The 24,451-nt window shown below is 48.5% G+C and overlaps 2 protein-coding genes and 1 non-coding gene across 5 annotated transcripts in view; 1 reads left to right on the forward strand and 2 right to left on the reverse strand.

Annotated features, from left to right (window-relative positions):
• The window catches only part of LOC123609414 (zinc finger protein with KRAB and SCAN domains 4-like), a 455,099-nt gene that overhangs the window by 203,191 nt on the left and 227,457 nt on the right, over window positions 1-24,451 (forward strand). The window lies entirely within an intron of this gene.
• Window positions 8,430-8,522, reverse strand: TRNAI-UAU. Its single transcript is given in 2 exon segments — window positions 8,430-8,465; window positions 8,485-8,522. It is a non-coding gene; the product is annotated as a tRNA-Ile (tRNA).
• On the reverse strand, window positions 14,308-23,698 carry LOC123609452 (epididymal secretory glutathione peroxidase-like). Of its 2 annotated transcripts, none has more exons than XM_045500521.1 (5): window positions 23,482-23,698; window positions 20,419-20,572; window positions 17,566-17,683; window positions 16,408-16,507; window positions 14,308-14,919 (listed from the first exon to the last, which is right to left on the reverse strand). In XM_045500521.1, exons 1-5 carry the CDS (start codon window positions 23,686-23,688, stop codon window positions 14,656-14,658), a joined length of 843 nt encoding a protein of 280 aa, XP_045356477.1. In that variant the 5' UTR covers window positions 23,689-23,698; the 3' UTR covers window positions 14,308-14,655. The 2 variants fall into 2 exon arrangements, with proteins under 2 accessions (XP_045356477.1, XP_045356479.1); XM_045500523.1 differs by lacking the exon at window positions 23,482-23,698 and adding an exon at window positions 22,460-23,424.

Consider the following 24,451-nt stretch of genomic DNA (forward strand, 5'->3'; position numbering starts at 1 on the left):
TGTAAGCGTATGTTACACACGGTGATAAAACAGGGGGTTGGAGAATACAACCTTGCTCCCCTCACTTACAATAAGCCCTTTCCTTTTTACTCCACAGCAGCCTGCGAATCCAATAGACAACTTTTATTTATTACAGTTTTCATTGTTTATTTTTTACCTGTTGGTGAAGGCTGCATTTAGGGGCTCTGAGAGAGTGATACAAGGCAAACCAGGAGCAGCTGACGTGGCTGAGACCCTCCTGCTCTGTGTGCCTGCTGGACCCAGTCCCTTCTGTCCCCCTGTCTCCTCTGGGCGCTTTCTGGAGCTGAAGTCCAGATACAGCTGATTCTGGGCCCAGCTGGGGCTGGTGGGTCGGGAGGCTTTGAAGGCTTTTTTTGAAGACGGAAACCATTTCTCTCTCTAGAATTCTGAGCTCTTCTTGGGGCTTCTAATCTGAGAATAATCGAGCAAGGACACCAAATTGGGCCTCAAAAACCCCAGAGCCCCTCAGAACAGTCATGCAGAGATCTCCCTCTGCCGTTGCCCACAGACACTCCGGCCTTCAGTCCCACACCACTGCATGATAATAGCTCCTGCCTCGTGAGATGAAACATTAATATGTTGTTCCAAAGTACGCCCTGGGTTGTTTTAGACCAGTCTGGGAACACACAGGAGGGGACTTGACTGTCAGGAAAGGGGAAGTTTATGTACTCACAGATCCCCGGAAACAGAAGCCATGGCCTGTCACAAAGGGGAGAGGGGAAGCGCCAGGTCAGTCAAGAGGCAGAGAAGGGGGAGGGGGATGTGGGCTAGAGACTTTACTGTGGTCTCTGTGGGAAGGAGTGTGTGAGACAGGGAGACAGGCTTAAGCACCGGGCAGTTTGGATCAGTTTGGGGGCTGTCCCTGGCTATCTGGTGTCTGGCCCTGGGGTGATGAGGGCAGGATAGTGGGCCAGAGCATAAGGGTTGGTTTGCGCAGAAAAGGCATGGGGTTGTTTCCTACCTCTGGGAATTGATTAGCCCGCAGGGACAAGGACAGTCTTTCTCTAGGGTTGCCAAGGTCCCAAGATGTCAAAGCATCAGGAAATACAGAAAATTAAAAATACGATTAACACACATATATAAAGCACTGAGCATGAGGCATGACGTTTGGCCTGTCCACAATAAATTATATTTATCATTTACATTATGTATTTTAAGCTCAGAGGGGATAAAGTGATGTGTATGCCACATCGTGTGGTTAATAGCAATGGAAGGAACCCAATTTCTGTATTCCTACTTTAGGGCTCTAGCTATGTCATCCGGCCCCTCACCTGTTGTTACTCGTTCCTAACCATCTATGACATTAACCTTTGCTCCCCTTGTAGAAGTTATCTCTTGAGTGGTAAGGAAACTCTTTATGGGCCCGATTTCACTGTTCAGATCGAGTAAAGACTCTGCTTTCCCAGATCTCTGAAGCTCTGGTAAGCTTGTGAGTACCTTCAGAGCATGCCTTCTGTGTGAGAAGAGCAACTAGTCCAGATCCTACAGAAAACATGGTAGGCTTACTTCAGAACTCCCAGCTGAAAGTATGGCCTATCCCTATTGCAACCAGGTTAAGAGTAAAAAAAATTGAGGCTGAAAGAGCTTTGCCTACTCACAGGGCCTTAGCTGCCCTGTGCCAGTAGACTACCACTGGAACACTCAGATCCTAGAGTTCTCAGCCTCTCGTGACCCAGGTGTCCACTCCGGCTCACATCCTGGTGAAGACAGAGTCCGTGGGGCCAGAAGGTGTTGTGGGAGTCTAGGCTTGGAAGATAGGAAGGGGAGAAGGCAGAGAAGGGGAGAATGAGGAAAGATAGGAGAAGAAGGGGGGTAAGAAGATGACAGAAAGAAGCATGCAGGAAGAGAAGAACATCGACATCCACAAGCGGCCTTCCACGTGCCAGCCATCTTCAAACACATCACATTTAATCCTCACTAATCATCAGGGGGTTATTAGTGTGCCCATTAGATCAATATGGGAGTCAACACAGAGAGAAAATAAACAATATGTGTCAGTTGGTTTTCCTAAAAATCCCAAGTGTTCCAAAACCACTAATAATAATAATAATATCTAATGATAAAGACTTCTGGAAGACGGGAAGAGAGTAATGCATGAAGGCAGAACACAGAGCTGGAGTACAAGAGAAAGGGAGGGAAGAAAGGCGATGCGGGGAATTCAGGAGCACAGACCTCTGGGATCAGGAGGCGTTCCGAAGCCAGCGTCACATAATTTCCCTGAGTGGGGCTTCTGGGTGGCTCTGTGTGTTAAGTATCTAACTTTTGATTTCAGCTCAGGTCATGATCCCACAGTCATGGGATTGAGCCCCCAAGTCAGGCTCTGCACTGAGTGTGGAGCCTGCTTAAGATTCTCTGTCTCCCTCCCCCACTCGCATGTGAGCACTCTCTCTCTAAGATAAAAATTTTAATGCCCCTGAGCTAGGGGTGATCTCGTGTAGACCTCAGCCTCTTCAAGGAAGAGACCATTTATTAACTAAACCAAGATTGGTGTATTTTAAATTCCACACACCCCTCCTGTTATTTGGGATGAAAAAATGAACAATTCAATAGTCTCTGCCGTGAGAAGCTTGATGTCAAGGATGTCAACAAGCAGAAGTCCTGCCTTTGCAGCTCTGATCCTGCCATGATGGCCCCACAGACTGGCTGTGGTGTGTGTGTGGACATGCTTTGTAAAAAGCTCACAGCAGAAAGGAACCGGGGAGAGATAAACGCACCGTAGCAGGAAAGTGGTACAATATTACCTTGGACTGAAGAAAACAATGCCATTTAACACCCATTTGCTTCGGTCTTCTCCAACAAGGAAAAATCATATTATTTTTTAAAATATTAACTCATTTTATCATCACACAATCTTTTTTTTAAAATTTCTTTAGTAATCTTTATGCCCAATGTGGGGTTCAAACAACCCCCAGATCCGGAGTCACATGTTGTACAAAGTGAGCCAGCTGGGAGCCCCAGAAAAATCATATTTAAAGTGGGAAAAGAAAAGGATTGAAGAGGAATATGAGGCTAAATTGTGAACGAATGCTAGGGAACCTTTTTTTACCTACTTGTAGTTTTTAAGGCTATACACCCACTGAAATAGTATCTCAGGGTATTAAAAACACCATTAATCCGCTGTAATTCTGTAAGTATTATCTACAAGAAGTCCTAGAGGTATTAAAATATCCTGAATTTATAAAGAGGCTAAATGCAACTTTGAAGTCTAAAAGGCAACCTTAATGTAGAGATTCTGTGGCTTTGTACGCTTATTTCTTTTTTCAGCAGGACACGCTGTGAAGGCCTGTGGAGTGTGGTAATCACTGAGGAAAGGCTTAGGTTTACAAAGGACGACCCATAAGACAAACGTAAGTCAAGCCCAAGTAGATTCCTGGCTCTGGGGTCTAGGCTCTCTGTGGACGTTTCTTGCTACATTTGAACTGATTTGGTGGAACATATAATATGTGTGCTGATTACATTTGCATGTGATTGCTAATCAGTTGTGATCAGTTATGATCACTGATCAACTTGACATCCCCAATTGCTATTGACCAGAGGGTGCATTAAACTTGGGAGAAATCAATTGTCCAGCACAATATTGGAGATTAACAGCACCTCATAAAAACAAGGTTCATGCGTTTTAGTTGACCATAAGCTACACTTTTTTTAAGCTACACTTATTTTTTAAGTAATGCCAAAAATAAAAGCAACTTTGGGGCGCCTGGGTGGCGCAGTGGGTTGAGCGTCCGACTTCAGCCAGGTCACGATCTCGCGGTCCGTGAGTTCGAGCCCCGCGTCGGGCTCTGGGCTGATGGCTCAGAGTCTGGAGCCTGTTTCCCATTCTGTGTCTCCCTCTCTCTCTGCCCCTCCCCCGTTCATGCTCTGTCTCTCTCTGTCCCAAAAATAAATAAATGTTGAAAAAAAAATTAAAAATAAAATAAAATAAAAGCAACTTTGACAAATAATGCATTTCCAGAGTACTTAAGGAATTCCCACAAATAATAAACAAACCAGAAAAAACAGAAAAAAAATGGGGAAAACTATTGAGTAGTCACTTCCCCGCAAAGAAAGATGTCTGAAAAATCAGGAAACATATGAAAAGGTGACAAACTTCAAGTCAGCAGAAAAGTGGAAATTAAAACTTCAATAAGATACTACTGAATGGAAGACATTTAAAAAGAGTGAAAATATTAAGTGTTTGCAAGTATACAGAACAACTGTAACTCTCCTATAATCGTGGACTGTGTCCCCCCAAATTCTTATGCTGAAGCCCTAACCCCCAATATGATGGTATTAGAAGGTGGTGCCCTTGGGATGTTGTTGAGATTATATCATGAAGGTGGAGCTGTCCCATGATGGGATGGGAGCCTTTATAAAAAGAGGAAGAAACACCAGAGTTTCCTCGCCACCGTGTGGGGATGTACCAAGAAGACAGACACCTGCCAGCTAAGAAGACAGCCCTGCCCACGCTGACATCCTGATCATGGACATCCCAGCCTCCAGAACTGTGAGGAATAAACATCTTAGTCAAGTTGATTAAGACACCTACCTTGTTAGGGTATGTTAACACATGTAACAGAGGCATAGTCCTATAATCAGAGGGCCGGTACTAGAATTCTTTCTCTTGCACTGTTCTTCCTAAAATGTTATAATTAAAATCAGAGTATTCTATGGTACTGGAGGCAAATAAGTGTACGAAAATCAATTGTATCCGTATACACAAGTAATAGGCAATTGTAAAAAGAAATAAGATGCATTGATTGTCATAGGACAAATTGCATAAAATGTGTCATATTTAATAATAAATCCAAAAAAATAAATAATATTTAATGAACCTAAGGGAAATGATGTCTATGAGGTCCATTAGACCTCTATGGAAAAAGCTATGAAAATTTAGTGAGAGAGTTTAAGACCCAAATAAATAGAGATACATACCAAGTCTATGGAATGAAATAGCCAGTACTATAGAGATGTCACATCTCCCAAATTGATCCATAGATTCAAAGCAATTCCAAAATCCTAACTAATTTATATTTAGAAATTGATGAACTCAGTTCTAAAATGTATGTAGAAGTGTAAATGGGCAATTAACTAAGATACGAGTGAGATAAGGAACAAAATGAGAGGATTTATCCATCTGATATTAAGACTCATTCAAAGTTTCAACAGTAATTAGAAGAAGCATGGCATTGGCCAGGATCAATAAATAGAGAAATCAAACATAACAACTTGTGCTCATGTGGACGCCGGATAGAGAAAGTGAATACAGATGGGGGGTGGAATGAATTTAGATAAATAATTCTAGAAAAAATGAACACACATGTATTGACCTGTACTTCATCATATAGAAAAAAAAAAAAACCTGTTTAAGACTTACATGTAAAAAAAATATATATACATATTTTATAAAATTATAAAAAAGAATATATTTGTAAACTTGGGGTAGTGAAGAATTTCATAAACATGCACAACATGACAACAATGAGGAAAAAGATTGGCAAATTTGTCAACATTAATTTTTTCAAGTTTATTTATTTATTTTTAAAGAGAGAGAGAGTCGGGGCGCCTGGGTGGCTCAGTTAGTTAAGCGTCCCACTTCAGCTAAGTTCATGATCTCATGGTCTGTGGGTTCCGAGCCCCGCATCAGGCTCTGTGCTGACAGCTCAGAGCCTGGAGCCTGCTTCGGATTCTGTCTCCCTCTCTCTCTGCCCCTCACTCACACTCTGTCTCTCTCCTTCTCTCAAAAAATAAATAAACATTTAAAAAAGAGTGAGGGGCGTCTGGGTGGCTCAGTCAGTTGGGTGTCCGACTTCAGCTCGGGTCATGATCTCGAGGTTTGTGAGTTCAAGCCCTGCATTGGGCTCTGTGCTGACAGTGCAGAGCCTGCTTGGAATTCTCTCCCTCCATCCCTCTCCCACTCATTCTCGCTTTCCCTCTCTCTCAAAGATAAAATAAACATTTTTAAAAAGCTAGCATGAAGGTTAAAAGACACAAGTAGTAAAAAAAAAAATGTTAAACTACAATAATTATTAAAAAAAAAAAAAAAAGAAAGAAAGAGTGTGAAGAAAGGGGGGAGGGGCAGAGAGACAAGAGAGAATCCCAGGCAGGCTCCACACTGTCAGCTCAGAGCCGATGCGGGGCTCCATCCCACGAACTGAACCATGAGATTATGACCTGAGCTGATATCAAGAGTCAGGTGCTTAACCGACTGAGCCACCCCGGTGCCCCAGATCTTTGGTTTGTTTTTTTTTTTTTTTTTCAATGTTTATTTATTTTTGGGACAGAGAGAGACAGAGCATGAACGGGGGAGGGGCAGAGAGAGAGGGAGACAGAATCGGAAACAGGCTCCAGGCTCTGAGCCATCAGCCCAGAGCCCGACGCGGGGCTCGAACTCCCAGACCGCGAGATCGTGACCTGGCTGAAGTCGGACGCTTAACTGACTGCGCCACCCAGGCGCCCCAACCAGATCTTTGTTTTTAATCCAGTATGACAATCTCTGCCATCTGATTGGGTTGTTTAATCCATTCACAATTAGTGTTATTTTTGATATGGTGGTATTTATATCTGCCCTTTTACTTTTGTTTCCTCTGTGTTGTTCTTGGCAAATACATTACATTTCTCTATGTGATAGAGGTCCAACAATACATTTTATATATATATATATATATATATATATATATATATATATATGAGTTCTTGGTATCTCTGAACTACTTCAATATGCAAATTTGTCTCAATGTGGACATCAGCCCCTTGTCTCCTTATCATGGGTGATAAAGCAAACCAGTACACTTATGAGACATACAGGCAACACTGGCAAGAATATGGCTAGTCTGTTTGCAAAAGCAGGCAAGGAATGTGGACATTGCCTACTCCTTCATATGTCTCCTCACTCTTGAGGTTCAGAAATTCTGACTTTCAACTCTGAGTTCGGTGCAAGGACCCAAGGAGACGGCTTACTCATGGAATAAACGTAAATAGCCCGGGGTCCCCAACGATTTTGGAGTCTCTCACCTGCGGCAAGAGCAGAGAGGACCCGACGCTTAGGACAATGAGAAGACCCCCCAAAGTAATAATCTAACTTATCTGAGGCTCTTATTCTGTGTTAAATGCTTTTATCAGTCATCTACATCTTTGTAACAAACCTCACCCAAATTTATTGGCTTAAAACAGTAATTGTTTTTGTTTTTGTTTTTTGGCAACTCTGCAGGCCCACAATCTGGACTTTGCTCGTGGCCACTGCGTGCCTGCAGTCATCGGACAGCGTGACTAGGACCAGATGGTCCAAAATGTTCCCACCCACATGTGGGGGGAGTCCACTGGACTGGCTGGGATCCAGCGCCCCTCTCTCCACGTGACCGTGCACCCTCTAGGAGGTGAGCTGGAATTTCTTCACAAGGTGGGCCTCAGGGTCCCAAGAGTGGCAAAAACCTGTTGGGGCCTCATCTTGGGGCCCCTGCAAAGTCATTTCCACAGCATTGTACTGGTCAGTGTCAATCACAAGATCAGCTCACAACCAGGAGGGAGGGAAACAGACCCCACCTCTTGACGGAAGTAGCTGCAAAATCACATTGCGAAGGGACATGCCTGGAGGTGGGAGGAATTTGTGGCCGTTTTTAATGGATAATTTATTATGTCCTTTTAACACTGAAAACAACTCTGTGAACAACCTCTATGCTACGTCCGTTGTCCGTGTTGGTAAGTGAACTATCTTCTATCCCTTCGTTGCCCAGCGTCCGTCTAAGCTGCTGTGAGCCTGGCTGTGAACCTACACGTGCAGGGCGGGCCGCTCAGTGTGGGCCGCCGCTGTGGACACTCCAAACCGTCGCGGCGCCCGGAGAACTGACGCGTGTGCACGGGGACCGTCACACACACCCCGGGAAGCTGGGGACTCTGTGTCCAGGATGCCTCCGGTAACGGTTCAGACCCAGACGGTGAGGTGGGGCCGCACGCGGGTTTCCCGCGCAGCTCGGAGGCGGTGATGGGTCCGTTGGTTTTCCGGGGCTGAGCACCTGCGTCGTCCGCGCCAGCCGCAGGCCCCGCGGGCCCGCGTGGCGAGCGTCCCACCCAAGCCCAGAGCCGCGGAGAAACTAAGGTAAGGGAACGGGTGCAAAGACAGATTTTCCACGGAAATACTTATTAAAAAAACAACCTGATTTCCTGCAGTTAACAAATCAGATACAGGAGTACGTTTCAGTGGTTTTATAATTTCTGTGCGCACGTGGAGCCTGGGCCTGAGTCTCTGGCGACTGTAGGCAGGTGTCCTGGCGACCGCCGGGAGGAGGCGGCTGCAAAAACGCGGGTGCTGGAACTGCAGGAGGCCCCCGGGGGATGAGGTCACAGCGGCTCGACAGCAACCCCCCCCCCCCAAGGGTCTCCCCACCGCTCCCCTGAATTCGCAGGGGCGGCCGCAGCGGGCGCGGTAAAAGTGCTCCAGGTGAGGCTCGAACTCACAACCTCGGCATCGCCCACCGGCCACTGTCTTATAAGTACCGCGCGCTAACCGATTGCGCCACTGGAGCCGTGCGGGAGTGGGGCCGCGGAGGTGGTGTTAATATATGCTTCCGGCCGAAGGCGGCGCCCGCTGCGGAAGCGGGTCGTGCGAGCGAGGCCTCCAGCCGCGGGCGGAAGCCCGGTCCCGGATCCCCGGGGCCGCCGTCGCCGCGGAAGCTGGAGGCTGCGGGTCGCGGTTCCCCGCTCTCGTCCCCGCGGCTTCCCTACACCCAAGCTGGGATTGGAAAGCACTTGAACGACAGGTCACATCGGTCCAAACGGCCACGTGCGACGCAGACTCCGTACCCTCGGAGGAGCCCCCCCTCCCTCCCGCTCCGCCCCCAGGAGCGAATTCCAGGAGCTGCGTTTCCAGCTGGGGGTTCCCGCGGGCCTTGCTCCCGCGCCCGGACACCTGCCCTCCCGACCCCTCGCCCCTGTGCTCTAACCCCACGATGTTAAGACACTTTCCTACCCCGAAACCTTCGGAGAGCTAATATTTCCTTCAGGAAGAACACTGTTTTGCAAATACACAGCTGCAGCCCGGGCTAAAGAGATGCAGGAAACAATGTGATAATTCCGCGAGAATTTTTCTAAGGTCTCACACACAAACCCATTGTTTCCATGTGTTGTAGCTCATTTCAGACTTTGTTCTCTGAAGGTTTTCCTTGGAGTATTTTTGGATTGGGCAAGGCTGTAACTACATACACACGCACACACACACACACACACACGCTCATACATACCCACATACATGCTATATAATATATGCATTTATGTATTTTTTAATTGGAAAAATTATTTCTGCACTTCTAATACATAGTATTGTGCAGGAAACAGTCTTGCATACATATCTTCAGTAACTGCCACACGCTCTGTTTAGAGGCAAAGCACCATGGGTAAAGCTGACCATCCGTCCAGAGCTCTCTACTTATGGGATCTCGCTTTCCAATTTTACATTAATTTTTAAAAGTCAGAAGTGTTATCTCCAAAAAACGTGAAAAGAACTGTAAAAAAGTAATCGCTTTATTCAATATTACAGTTGTAGAAATGAGTGTATTTTCTTTAAGAAATGAAAAACAGGAGAACCTGGCTGGCTCAGGTCACGATCTCAGGGTTTGTAAGTTCGAGCCCCAACATCAGCTCTGTGCTGACAGCTCAGAGTCTGGAGCCTGCTTCAGATTCTGTGTCTCCCTCTCTCTGCTCCTCCCCTGCTCCCACTCTGTCTCTCTCTCAAAAATAAATAAATGTTGAAAAAAAATTAGAAGTGAAAAACTAAAAAGGGGATGCCACTTAACCTGGTTGGGACATCAGTATGGGCCAGCAGGAAGTAGTACTGTGATGAGTTTGGTCTCTGTGACACCAAGAGGACATTCCAGCTCAGGCTGGAACATGCTCCGGTGTTCTCAGTGGACAAAGGGTTCACTTCACTGCTGCTTTCCACTCTTTTCCACATTTCACACCAGAAGGTTGGAACGGCCTTTAAAACTTTGTTAACAGGAGCCAATCCGATGTCCACTGATTTCTTCTCAAAAGGCATTTTAACTCATCAGATAGCCCAGCAGTTTCTTTCTCATGAACACTCTAGCCATGACAAAACTCAACAGGACACAGACGAATCCAATGAGTTAGAAGAAGACATCTCCTGAGGGTGGGAATGTTTGGTGCATTTGATCCGTCCAGGATTGTGAAACCTGAGTCCGTCATTGTAAACAGGAATCTGGATGCGAGTCCTTCCACAACATATTGTCCATTCACCCCGTAGGCCAGGAAAGCTACGGGTCTCTGACACCCATGTTCATCTGTCATACGGCCAACACTTGGAGGTTCAGCAATAACACCATAAATTATTCTTCCGGTGATGAGGAAGGAAGAACCACCAGAGCGTACACAGTCATGGCCAACAGCATGTGCACCCAGGGTGGCGTCTTCAGCTTCAGCGGTGCAGCGGGGGGGGGGGGGAATGCAGATTTGAGCTCTCAGAACAGGACTCAGTACAAAGTCTCCATGTTGGTGGTGGCAGGGGCGGCTCCTGACCTGCCGTATTATTTTGTTTTTATTTAGCACTATAACATAAACTATTTCCCGTGATGGGCAAGCTAAAGGAAGCACTTCTAGAGTCCTTGCTATTGGGTTGGACCTGTTACTCCACGTTATTACACATTTGCACAATGTTCAGTCCATCCACTGATGTACCACAGTTTAATCAATGCTGCCGGATGTCTTTCCCTGTTTTCTGATGAAGAGAATCTTTGGTGCTGAGGTACATTTTACAGTGTAAGGACCAGCGCTCCAGAGCACAGACTGTCTTTCCTTCTGATCCCTTGTCTTTTCCTGGGAAGAGCCCAGCCTGAGCTAAAGAGCTAGCTCAGGACTTGGTCCTGGGGAAGGGCCAAACGTCTGACCAACCCATTGTCCCCCTCTTGTCTCTGACCCCAAAACCATAAACATTGTCTTCTGAGTGGGAATGTGGCCTTCCTAGCTGAAAAGTCAGTCTCTGACCCTTCCCAAAGGATCCATGTCCTTAACTCTAAACAAATGTAGATGTTCTCTGAGCCAGGTTTGGGGATAAGACGATAGTGTTGGGATGTACAGAAAGTGTAATGAGTCAAGGGTAAGATTTTATTATGGTGTTCAGATGATTTTTTTAAACTAATGATTCCAAAAAAGGTCATACTAAATCTCATTTTCCACATATTTCTTTAAAGAGTCACAGGGTGTAAATTAATGTTTTCTAACAAAGATACCGCATCAGGTGCCATGGTTTCAATTAGGGCTGTTCCTCGGCGTAGATCGTGGTAGGTAGTCCACTGTCATTTTCCAGACTCTTTCTTTTACTCTTCGTAGGGAACAAACTGGTGCATTAAGTGGAGATACTATAGGGAGCCCAATTGTGCATCCATTTTGGTCCATCTGTCACGGTCCCTGGGAGGATGGTTTCCATTCACCTGAAATGGCTTCATTTACTGGCCCAGCTGGGAACTGGGGAGTCAGCCTCAGGCCTTCCTCTCGGCTTCTCCTCCTGTGGTAGTTCCTTAGACCACATGCCAAGAAGTCAATGTAGTGGTTACGCCAACTCCCACAAATACCGTTCTAATTGTACATTTGGGGACAGGAGAAATTTCCGCCCCATGGATCCATGGCCTTAGTGGATGAACCAGCCCTGGGCCAGGACTCCATTTGCTGCCTGGACCCTGTAGCCTCCATTCTAACCAGGGGCCATGATGACACAGTGGGCCTTCTAGTATCAATGTCAAGTTGGACCTTATTTAAAACAGTCCTTGAAATGTAAGGGTGTTTCTCTTTCTCGAGTTTATGGCTGCTGAGTGAATGGTCACAAGTCCCTTTAGGGAAGGAATGGGGAAATTATATTCTCTATATTTGTGGTGCTGTTGCAGGGTCCTACTTCCTCAGGACTTGGCTTTTCCTCTGGTTCAAGATCAGAGCTGAGCAAGGTATGCTGATTTTGTTTTTAATTGGGGCTGCTGCCCTCAGTCTACTGGTTATGTATTCTAGGTTCTTCTGATGATGCAGACAATGATACCTCGTTGGCTGTTCATCTCCCTTGCTTCTAGGGAGGCCGTGTTCTATTAATCATCTCCGACGCTCTACAGAGTTGCCTGCCCCCCCCCCCCCCCCACAGATTCTGATGTATGAGTGCCGCCATCTCTGGCCCGAATCATTTCAGGATCCTATAATCCGCATCGTTAACAGCGAGGCCACTTCTGTAGCAGAATCTCTCATCAACCACGCTCACCACACACTTCTCCGTGATCCTGCACATTGTTTTTTATGTTTTCAAACTCTGCAATACTTTGTCTTCAGTGACTTTCCAGCATTACTTTTCGGAGCTTTTGACCCCTCCCTTCTGTCATTAGACACAATAGTCCTGGCATTTCTACCACATTTGATGAGGGCCATTTCTTTGTCCACACAGGAGAATCCTAACGGTGTGTTGGTTCTTGCCAGTGTGTAAAACCTCTGCGTTTGGTGAAAATGCTCCAATATCCATGAACTCTCTTTCAGCTAACTTTGTGTTTCATGCCCCTTGATCAGGAACCCTTGGAATCTAATTCTTTTGGGGCGGATATCGAATGGGTGTTTGGCAGAGCACCAGCCTCTGCATTATCACCAAGCAAGAAGGACGCGCTTACCCTGAATAAGGAGGGCTGGGGGTCTTGGAAAGTCTGGGGATTTAGATGTTCTAATGCATCCAACCAGATGTATCCATCCAATGCCTCAAGGTTCTCTTCTTTTCCAATCCAGGCCATGTGACTTGAGCATAGGAGATAATCTGCTTTGAGGATTTAACCTTCTTTGGAGTCCTACTATTCCTACGATCAAGTCTTGAACCTGAACCCTTGCCTTTTGTGCTCTTGAGTTGCAGGACATGAGAAGTTCTTTATCTCCTCTTGGGGAGGCACTCTGGTTTTCCCAGTTAGCCTTTATCTGGTGAGAGGTCACCCTCAGCCTTTAAGCAGCTCCCTCCAAAGCATCAATTTCTTCTCAGAACAACCTTAAAATTGCCTTAAAATGATGTCACCTCAAAAGTACCCCTCTCTCACATTTCTCAAGTGCCTGATCCGTCCCATTCACCAGCACATAGAGCTACCCGTGTGACCGCCTTGTGCGTGTCTGGTGAGAGTTGTACAAACTGCGCCTGCTGGTCTGTATTCTGGCTGTTTGTGCTCCCCCCACCCCCCCACTGCCAGCCAGATAGCAGACAGTTCGGCGTCAAAACTCTCATCTATCATCTCTCTATCTATCTGTACATATACACATCTATATATGTATATATATGGGGCACCTAGGTGACTCAGTCTGTTGAGCATCCGACTTCGGCTCAGGTCACGATCTCATGGTTTGTGAGTTTGAGCCCTGCATCGGGCTCAGAGCCCGGAGCCTGCTTCGGATTCTGTGTCTCCCTCTCTCTGCACCTCCGCTGCTCCCACTCTGTCTTGCTCTGTCTCAAAAGCAAGTAAAGACTAGAAAAAAACTTTATTAACTCTCATTGTAGCATCTTATTTCTCAGATCCCCTTTGGTTACCTGTAGGGACTCAAAGATGGAGATCTGCATTCAGAGTTTACTGGAACACTACTTCAGGGTCAACACAAAGGCATCAGACCCTTGGGGGTCTCTGCAGCTAGGACGGGCCCTTCGGAGCTGTCCCAAGTTGGGAAGTCAGGTCTTGCCTTTTATACCCTCCGCTGACTGTAATTGGATACAAGCTGCCCCTGGAGAGGGGACGTGGCTTTGACCCGAGAAACTCCTAATCAGGGGTGACAGTTCAGAGCCACCAGGTGACAACCTTCCAAGGACCTGGGAGGACAGTTCCTTCTAGGCAAGGGGTTAAGGTAATTTGGGAAACACACCATCTCTGGCAGTTATAGCGGGAAAGAAGAGAGAGATGAGACAAGTGTGAGCACAGGACAAGGTACAAAAACCACCACAGTGATGGCAGGTGCTGCAGAAAACATTTTGTTGGGACAGGACAGGGCTGGCTGTGATGCTGAGGAACGTAGGGTGGAGAGAGGGAAGCCCATCCTTCCAAGGGTGCCTGGCCCGGCTGTCGTGGCCTGAGTGCACTAGAGGTCAGACCCTAGGAAAGTTTCTGTAGGATCTAAGTGAGAGGGAGGCTCTGGAGATGCCCCTCCCTTCATGCGAGGCAGTCCCCTGCTCCCACGCCACCCCGGGGCTCCTAAGCCAGAATGACAGGTCGGTGTGCACGTGGGACGGTGGGCGTCACGGGTGAACGATGATCTGAAAAGACTCGGGAGCTGACAATGCGTGTTTGTCCCTAGGGGAGGGAAACTGTCATGAGATACCACCCCACTGTCCTTTCTACACCTGTCGGGTGGAGACAGCAGGGGCAACGTGGTGTCTAGGAACGCACTTCTCCGGGATACTGTGGCAGACTGACCCATCCTCACGGAAGGCCGATTTTCCCTTGACGGATAGGAGCGATGCCACCTGTAACAGGCGTCTGAGGATGTAGGGTTTCCAGTGTTTTGTGCTTCTCCCACGTCCGTACTCTTACAAGGAGAAATAGCAGCAGCCTTCTGAGCATCAATCTACTCGGTAGGGAGGGGGAACTTCGGCAGGGTAGAGTGATTGAGTCGAGTGGAGGCCATTTAGGAAGACAGCGTAGTGAAATACGGAATTTTTTAAAAACAGGTCTTCAGGTAAGAAGCAGGATGGCTCCCGCCCCACACGCGGGCTTCCTGTTTCGTTTTTAGCTGCTTCAGGTACTCCAGGATGTCCGATCTGACGGTGCTGATGGGAGCCCGGTGGAACCAGCGCGTGACAGGGACCCCGTTGGGCCCCACCAGGAACTTCTCAAAGTTCCAGCGGATGTCGTGGACCTTTACCGGCTCCCAGGGTATGTGTCTGAAAGAGCCCAGCACCTCAGAGGGGTGAGGGCAGGAGAGCTGGAGCAGAGAAGGAACAGAGAAACAACATCATTCCTGCTACTTTCGCCCACGGGGAATCCGCCCCTCCCATGCCTAGATACTCTGATTTCCTGTGATTCTCAACAACTCTGATTGCCACCATGCCAACCATCAAGACAGCTGTCGGGGGGCGCCTGGGTGGTTCAGTTGGTTAAGCGTCTGACTTCAGCTCAGGTCATGATCTCGCGGTCTGTGGGTTTGAGCCCCGCGTCTGGCTCTGGGCTGATGGCTCAGAACCTGGAGCCTGTTTCGGATTCTGTGTCTCCCTCTTTCTCTGACCCTCCCCTGTTCATGCTCTCTCTCTCTCTCTCTCTCTCTCTGTCTCAAAAATAAATAAATGTTTAAAAAAAAATTTTTTTTTAAGATGGCTGTCAGTATTACAGGAAGAGTCTGTTCCCCCCTCCTGCTCCCCGGTGACCCTGTGATCACACAGCCATGCTGCTATGGATAAGACACGTCACCTCTGTGGCTGTCAGTTTCCTGTTCTGCAAAGTGAATGGCTTAGATTAGAATGTGCTTCTCCAGGTCTCAGGGTTCCTGGGCCAGAAGCATCTCACAAATATCTTTGGGACCAACATGGAGTTCCAACATTTTGTTTCATCAAATAACAAAAACTTTCAGAAACATCATCACTTCATCATTTAATTTAAAAAAGATTACTGTAGGGCGCCTGGGTGGCGCAGTCGGTTAAGCGTCCGACTTCAGCCAGGTCATGATCTCGCGGTCCGTGAGTTCGAGCCCCGCGTCAGGCTCTGGGCTGATGGCTCGGAGCCTGGAGCCTGTTTCCGATTCTGTGTCTCCCTCTCTCTCTGCCCCTCCCCCGTTCATGCTCTGTCTCTCTCTGTCCCAAAAATAAATAAAAAAACGTTGAAAAATAAAATAAAAAAAAATAAAAATAAAAAAGATTACTGTAAGAATAAATTCTATATACGTCCTAATCTGAGACTAACGGGAAACCCTGTAAGTCAGTTGAGTTTCCGAAACCCTCCTTCCACTGTCTTTTTTTCTCCCATTTGCTGAGAGTGTATAAAATTCGCGATGTGAGCCGGCGCTGCCTAAAAGTGGCCTCCAGTTCTCTGTACCTAAAAGTCAGCGTTTTATCAAAGGCACTTATTAACCTGTTGATTTCTACATCTCCCTCTCCAATACTAACCCATCAAGGAGTAGGGACTGTGTCTTCTTTTTATCCGTATTGTTTAGGAAACTGCCTGAGACTCCGCAAATATACCTTAAATGAATGAATTCACCACGCAGGCTGGTCCTTGGAAACGCTGTCATTCTACACAGCGCTCCCCATCACCAAAGCCAGAGCCTCATAAATGGACAAATGAAACCCCGATCCCTCTGCTGAGCTGGAGATCTCTTGCAAAGATCTCATCCCGTTTGCGGGCATGAGACCCTTTTCCACCACATCGGTTGTAAGGAAGGGAAGAGGGAAGAAGAGGTTTGGGTCAGTAACTCACTCACCTTCAAGAAGCTGAAGACTTTCTGTTCTGTTTTGCCATTCACATCCCCTTTCTCAAAAAGCTGGAAATTCGGTACATATCCTCTCCCTGGACGCACATACCTGCAATGACTCACAGTTGCCAGAGAGCTCCAGAGTGTAGGAGAGAAGGCTGTGGGGGGCCCCGGGGCTGGGGGTCATGGGAAGGGCAGGAAGAAGGGCAGATACAGAAAACAGGGCCCGGGGAAATAAGGCCATTCTTTTTATTATTATTATTATTATTATTATTCAATATATGAAATTTATTGTCAAATTGGTTTCCATACAACACCCAGTGCTCATCCCAAAAGGTGCCCTCCTCAATACCCATCACCCACCCTCTCCTGCCTCCCACCCCCCATCAACCCTCAGTTTGTTCTCAGTTTTTAAGAGTCTCTTATGCTTTGGCTCTCTCCCACTCTAACCTCTTTTCTTTTTCCTTCCCCTCCCCCAAGGGTTTCTGTTAAGTTTCTCAAGATCCACAGAAGAGTGAAACCATATGGTATCTGTCTTTCTCTGTATGGCTTATTTCACTTAGCATCACACTCTCCAGTTCCATCCATGTTGCTACAAAGGGCCATATTTCATTCTTTTTCATTGCCACATAGTACTCTATTGTGTATGTAAACCACAATTTCTTTTTTTTTCCTTCAATATATGAAATTTATTGTCAAACTGGTTTCCATACAACACCCAGTGCTCCTCCCAACAGGTGCCCTCCTCAATGCCCATCACCCACCCTCCCTTCCCTCCCACCCCATCAGCCCTCAGTTTGTTCTCAGTTTTTAAGAGTCTCTTATGCTTTGGCTCTCTCCCACTCTAACCTCTTTTTTTTTTTAATAAGGCCATTCTTCACGTCAGGCTCCCTGATTCACGTAACTTGTCTCTGTTCCACAACCTGAGCCTGTGCCCCTGCACTGCTTCTGTTCCAGCTCCTTCTATGGTCCTGCTCCTCTGCGGTCCGTCCAGACCTCACTCCCAGGGAGAAGGAGAGTGTCCAGACACCGCCAGACCCACGTCAGGGGAGCACAAAGTTGATGGCGGTGTAACCCACCCCCCACCCAGGAAGCCTCGTGTGAGCATGCCCCGCAGACTGAAGGAAGGTGGGCAGAGGCCTCCTGTGGGCCCAAGCAGGCACTCACTTCAGCCCCGGAAGGATCTCCGAGTTCTCTCCTGGTTCCTGGTTCCCAAACTGGTTGCAGGGAAAGCCCAGCACGACCAGGCCCCAGGGCTTCAGCTCGTCCCGAAGCGCGTTCAGTTCTGTGGCAAGAGAAGAGACCGTCTGGTGGCCTGGCCGGAGACTCTGCCTTGTGCAGAGAAAGATCTATGGAGGCACCCATTTTACAGAGAAGGACACAGAGGCTCAGGGAAGGAAAAGTCTGCAGCTGGAAAGACCTTTAGTGACAGGGCTGGAGTTACGTGCTGGAGCTCCAGACACGCATTCAAAAGTCCTTTATTATAGGGTAATATTTCCCCAATCTGTGGCACATCAGGATCAGCAGAGGGCCCTTCCTGAAAAGCAGGGCTGCCCAGGTCCCATTCCAGAGAATTCTCTGGCCCTTCTTCTGAGTTGGCCCCCAGTCATCTTTACTCTTCAAAACCTCACCAGGTTACTATGGATTGTGACAGGTGTGACTGCTTATGGACAGTGCATGCAGGGGTTACTTAATGGGTTCGCTTTCAGTCTGGCAGGATGAAAAAGTTCTGGAGGTTTGTCTCCAGATCTGTGAGTGTGAACACACTTAACACTACTGGTCAGTACAACTTGGAAATGGTTACAAGTGTAAATTTTATGTTATATCTTTTGTTAACCACAACTAAAAAAAAAAAATGTTTGCCTTCCCTGGTTGGTTAATTGCAGGACTGAATCTTCCTTTCTTTCTTTCTTTTTTAATTTTGATGTTTATTTTTGAGAGACAGAGAGACATAGAGTGTGAGCACGGGAGGGGCAGAGAGAGAGGGAGACACAGAATCCGAAGTAGGCTCCAGGCTCTGAGCTGTCAGCACAGAGCCCGATGCAGAGCTTGAGCCCATGAGCCAAGAGATCATGACCTGAGCCAAAGTCAAGAGGCTCAACCGACTGAGCCACCCAGCTGCCCCAATCTTTCCTTCCTTCCTTCCTTCCTTCCTTTCTTTCTTTCTTTCTTTCTTTCTTTCTTTTTCTTTCAGAAAAAGACACAGATGACGACAATGGGCTTCTCTCCTCTGTACAGACTGGGTCCCCTGGGTGGAGCAGGAAATAGACCTGATGGGCAGAGAGAGCCAGAGAAACTCCAAGCCCAGCTTCCCGGTGTTCTTCAACATCCTCAGGATGTTCTACGTCAGTCCTCTGACATGCCGGAACACACGAGCCTGCACCTGCCTCCTTCCACTGTCTTCCCATCCTTTGCTCAGATTTTTGTCATCAGCTTCTTTGTTGACCCTTTCTGGGCTAGATGGCTTCAGTGCCCAGGCAGACACTAGCCGGTCCCACGAAGATTCTCCACAACCAACTGGTCAACAGGAGCCTCCTCTTAGTCCTTTTCTTTCCTCCCTCCCTCCTTCCTTCCTTTCTTCTTTCCTTCCCTTCTCTTTCTTCTTTTCTTTTTCTTTACGAACTAGAGATTGGCTTCCTGATTCCATACGGTTCCCAGTACCTATCCCCACATCCTTCTTACCTGTCTTCAGTCATCGTACGTGATCGCTTGCTCTGGGAAAGAGACAATAAATTAGGAATCCCATCTTCCAGTCCTTGGGAAACTATTCCTTAGTTGCCTTGTCTGTTCTGTACAGAGTGGGAACTGAATACATGAATTTTTAAAGTCACCGTAAACTGGTAAAATGAATTATGGTCCAATAGAGTGTCATTCAGTCTTTAAAAAGAATGAGGAGGTGGCCTGAACTCTAAAGTACTTTAGTGGGATGCCTGGTTGGCTCAGTCAGTAGAGTGGGTGACTCTCAATCTCAGGCTTGTGCGTTCAAGCCCCACATTGGACATGGGGCCTACTTAAAATAAATAAATAAATAGATAGTTTATTAAAACAAAAAGCAAAGTGACAAGCAGTATTTACATTATGTTACAATGGGGGGGGCAGAAAAACGAATTTGCGGATTCTGTAAACATAATACCGGTCATCTAGAGAGAGGGGGACAAGGAGCTGGAAAGACTTCTTCTCACTCTAGACTTGATTCCTATAATTTGTGAGCCTTGTGAACATGTTACCTGTTCAAAACACAACATAATCAAAAACAACAAAAAAATGACACCCTTATTACTTGAAACATAAGCAGTGCCTCTATTTCTGGTTAAAATCCATCCTGTTCATTATCCACCGGCTTCGAAACCACACGGCCGAAGATACGAGAAAGACGAGATCGCTCCCTGAGTAACGTACAGAGACGGGGAAACCACGTCCGGGAGACCCTGAGGTGCAGCCGGACCCCTCGCCTCTACCCGCCCCTGCTGGGCCCGCTCTCCGGACAGACACAGCTGCGGCCCATCCCCGCCGCCTCTGTCTTTGCAAGTCACCCTGGAAAAGTCTCAAAAACATCAATCTGTCTCGTATTTACCAAGACTTCTGGAATCTGCGCCGAGGCCCCGAGTCCTCAGATATATGTTATTCTCCCGGAAATCTCAGGAGCAAAGCGGAGGCAGGATGTAGGGAAGGGCTCAGCAAACTTTGTGTAAAGACAGTGGACACCTTAGACTCTGCCAGCCGGATGGCCTCCATTCCTATTATCATCAACTACTCAACTCGGCCTTGAGGCGTAAATCAGCCACGGGCAGCATGGAAGCACGTGGGCATGGCTGTGTCGCGATAAAACTTTGTTCACAGAAGCAGGCTGACCAGATTTGACCCGTGGGCCGTTGCTTGCTGGCTCCTGACATGAGGGAATGAAGTCACTGGGTCGTGAGGATCTACTTCAAGGCGGAATGAGAATGTAGTTCTACTTATGATTTAGAACATGCTGAGCAGGAAACTGTAATCCCAAGGACAGTGGCTCCGAATTCTTACCAGGATACTGAGCCGTCAGACCGCGGTAGGTGGCCACGTTGACGAAAAGGACGTGCTTGCCCGCGTACTGCTTGAACTGAATGGGTTCCTTTCCATTAAGAGTGAGGGCGTCATATTCGCGGATGGAGCCTTTCACATCTTTGTAGCAATCCATCTGGAAGAGTTGTAAAAGGATAATATTGGGGCGCCTGGGTGGCTCAGTCGGTTGAGCGTCCGACTTCGGCTCAGGTCGCGATCTCACTGTCAATGAGTTCGAGCCCCGCATCAGGCTCTGGGCTGATGGCTCAGAGCCTGGAGCCTGTTTCCGATTCTGTGTCTCCCCCTCTCTCTGCCCTCCCCCGTTCATGCTCTGTCTCTCTCTGTCTCAAAAATAAATAAAACGTTAAAAAAAAATTTTTTTAAAGGATAATATGAGTAACGGTTCCTAACACCTGTGAAATCTGTCGGCGCACTCAAACGGTAACGGCCGCACTAACCGAAAACAAACCAGCAAACAAACAGGGCTTTTCTGAGGCGTTCACGACACGATGGCAACTTATGTCCTGTGACCGGACAGCCAATGGTGTTTGAGCAGCAGGCAGTCATGTCCCCTCCCGTTATCCTGGCAGAGGTAGGGCGCCGGGAAACGTGCCAGGATGAGATGAACAGAGCAGAGATTCATGAAGTAAGGGAGGCCAAAGAGAAGAGCCCGCTGCCCTTTGCGCTTCTGTGGAAATGAGGCTTCTTGCTGGTTCTGGACTGAAGGTGTCCCGTCTAGACTCTCCCACAAACGGCAGGTGTGGGATGGCTTATGTATCTGAGGACGGCCTGGTCACTTCTGTAACTTTCCCGAGGCCTCCGGACGGCTTGCTCCACGCATCAGCGTGGTGTGGAAGGAACTCCGGCCCGGGGATCCAAAGCCAGCTCTGCTCCCCAGTTCCCTGTGAACTTGACCCTCAGTTCCCCTGCGGGTAAGACGAAGACATCCATCCAGAGTCCCATCAGCTCTTCAAGCGGCCTTCCAGGTTTTACCTTCTAGAAGCTAACGTCAGCCCTGCTTGGGATACTTCTGTCCCTCACGTCTCTCTTGCTCGTGTGACGGTTTTCCAAGCCACCACCGTGACGCTCCTTCTGTAGCTCCCAGCAGAGGACAGCGAGAGCCCAAGACCATCTGCTGGTGCCGCGAACGTCTGTCCAGCAGCACCTGCTCTCACATAATCAGCCCCCCACCGCATGGTGCTCTAGGAGTCGAATTCTCGCCTTCATCACTGGCTCCGTCTGTCCTGTTCCTCCCCGGATCTTCTGAGCATACTTGAGCAGGATTCTATGTGACACAAATAAGTTCCATATAACAGAAATACTTTGTACGTGACATTCTCGCTGCCTGATTTTAGGTTAAATTCCTCCACAAGGCAGATCTCGCCTTCTTCCTCCCCCACTCTATTCTTGTAGAGTCCACGAGGGACCCAAAGGGTCTGGACTCCACTGTGCTCATCAGCACAGCCTCACAGAATCCAGGGAGTGTGCAAAGGAAGCTACCAAGCCTCATGGTGAGACAAAGGCAGAGAGGAACCGGTCAGAGAAAGGGGAGAAGGACGAAACGCGATAAGGAAGGCCCAGATTTAAACTAGGATTAACCCAGACTCCCTGGAAATCCAAGGGACTAGAAAGGATTTTAGCCAGCCAGCCAGCCAGCCAGCACCGGTCCTGATGCCACACAAACAAAACCGGACTTCCTCCAGCCTTCTTGGCCAGCTGCTGCTCTCGCTAGCACACCGGGCTGCGGGCCTCAGTCCCCGCCCCTGGTCAGAAGGCTGCCTCCTCTAAGCAGGCCTCTGAGCTTTCCCCTAAGTGCACAGAGACACACACGCCGGCAAAACTGAGAATGTTGCGTGAAAGCATCGGTCTCCATGTCCACGGTGCCGGTGCCAAGCTGAACATTTTTCACGATTTGTCCTCTTCCCCCTTTGCTACCGCAGTGAAAATTAATGACAATCATGTTGGGTACCAGGGTGTGGGGATTCAGAGACTCTGGACCCGGAGAGCCCTTTGTGGTACTTACTGCTGATGCTCGGTGCTGCTTCCAACGTATCCAAGTCCACATGACAGGTCTCCTATACCTCCAGACTCAGCTTTTCATTAAGCAAACGCTACAGCCCAGGGCCCAGGGCCTTCATACCCAACCAGGCAGCACGCAGTGACGGAAAAGCACATCAAGTCTCAAAAGTAGAGCGTTCTCTGGTCAGTTTCAGAGCAGTAGCAAGATCTTTCCAGAGCTGCCTCTTACTGAGCGCATCGCACGTGTCATAATTGCTGTTCAGCCACCCACAAGGGAGACACTGTCACCCGCGACTTCATAATGGGATGGCAGAGGCTGACAGAGGTGAAGGGTGACCACAGGTGATCGCCCCGCTACGGACGAGAGTTTGCTCGCCTCTCACTTCATGATCCCATTCTGCCTCCAAGTCACCTAGATCCCAGCCATCCATCCCTGAGCTGTCCTCCCACCGCCACACACACACACACACACGTTGCCTCAATAAGGCAACGGAGCCATGAAATGGGACTAGACTGAGGCCAGAATCCAAGACTTGATTCCAAATGCAGTTGCTTCAGTCCTCCAGTTATTTCTGCACGTGATTTAGGCTTCTCTGGTAGCTCTGTGACTTTATCCATCTGTAAAACTTCCACATTGATTCATTCCTCCTCTTCGTGGGCATCCCACTGAGACGACTTAGCCCACGGTCTCCCCCAAACCCTGCCGCCCACTGTGATGCCCGCGCCAGCCTTGCCTGGGGCCCAGCTGAGGCCGATACTGACGTGGCTGGAAGGGTATCCAGGCGACCCTAAATGGAGATGGAGAGGAGCAAGGACCACAGGAAGGAGCCTCTTCCCTACCCAGATTCGGCTCAAGGAACACCGTTTATAGGACTGAAGAAGAGGCAAGAAGAAAAGAAAGGTTAATGGAAAGCACAAGAAGAAAGCAAGCGGAGGCGGGAGTCTTGCAAGAATGACGCAGGACAGAAGGACAGAAGGGTGACTCTACCTTGGAGCCCCGCCCCGCCCCCTCTGGAGTTCACTCACCTTCACCTTCTCTGGGGGCTTGGGATTCGTGCATGTGACGCCGACTAGCAGAAGAGGGAAGAGGGAGGAGGCCGGTAACTGTGCCGTCATGCCTAGGTGTGAGGTTCCGGTCTCGGGGGCTGGGATCTCCCGCACCCTGGCAGCCTTTTGACACACTCGCCAAGCCCGCGCAGGCCCGTCGCAAGCCGGCAAGGGTTTCTGGGGCATTAAGCGGGGATGTAGAATTTATTTTTCAACGTTTATTTATTTTGGGGACAGAGAGAGACAGAGCATGAACGGGGGAGGGGCAGAGAGAGAGGGAGACACAGAATCGGAAACAGGCTCCAGGCTCCGAGCCATCAGCCCAGAGCCCGACGCGGGGCTCGAACTCACGGACCTCCAGGCTCTGAGCCATCAGCCCAGAGCCCGACGCGGGGCTCGAACTCACGGACCGCGAGATCGTGACCTGGCTGAAGTCGGAGGCTCAAACGACTGCGCCACCCAGGCACCCCTCGGGGATGTAGAATTTAAATCACATCCTCACCCACACACACCCCCACGTGCACTAGTGCTCACCAGTGCTATGAGGGCCTGGGACTCATATAAATTCTGGCAGAATTCCGAAAAGGTGAGGGCAAGGGCCCATGCTCCTTGGAGATTACCGTCTGCTTTAGCTGGGTGGAGGGTAGTGTCCAGATGCAGAGAGAGCCTCCCCAGCCTTGCAGGAAAGTCACTGGAAACAGGACCACACAGACCCCACATACCACTCGGGGTATCATGATTTGCGGACCACCGAGGGCCTCTCTAAGAGAGGTGGGAGGAAACTGGCCCCGAGGGAGGAAAACTGTTTGCATGAATGTGAAGGAAGCACATTGATATCTCGTGACACACCTGCCTTCAAGCGCTCCCAAATCAGTAAGAAAAAACAAGCAGCCCAACAGACACATGGGCGCCAGGTGGCATCTGTGCTGGGATACAACGTTCTCCTTCA

This window comes from Leopardus geoffroyi, chromosome B2, assembly GCF_018350155.1.
Source record: "Leopardus geoffroyi isolate Oge1 chromosome B2, O.geoffroyi_Oge1_pat1.0, whole genome shotgun sequence".
Taxonomy (NCBI): domain Eukaryota; kingdom Metazoa; phylum Chordata; class Mammalia; order Carnivora; family Felidae; genus Leopardus; species Leopardus geoffroyi.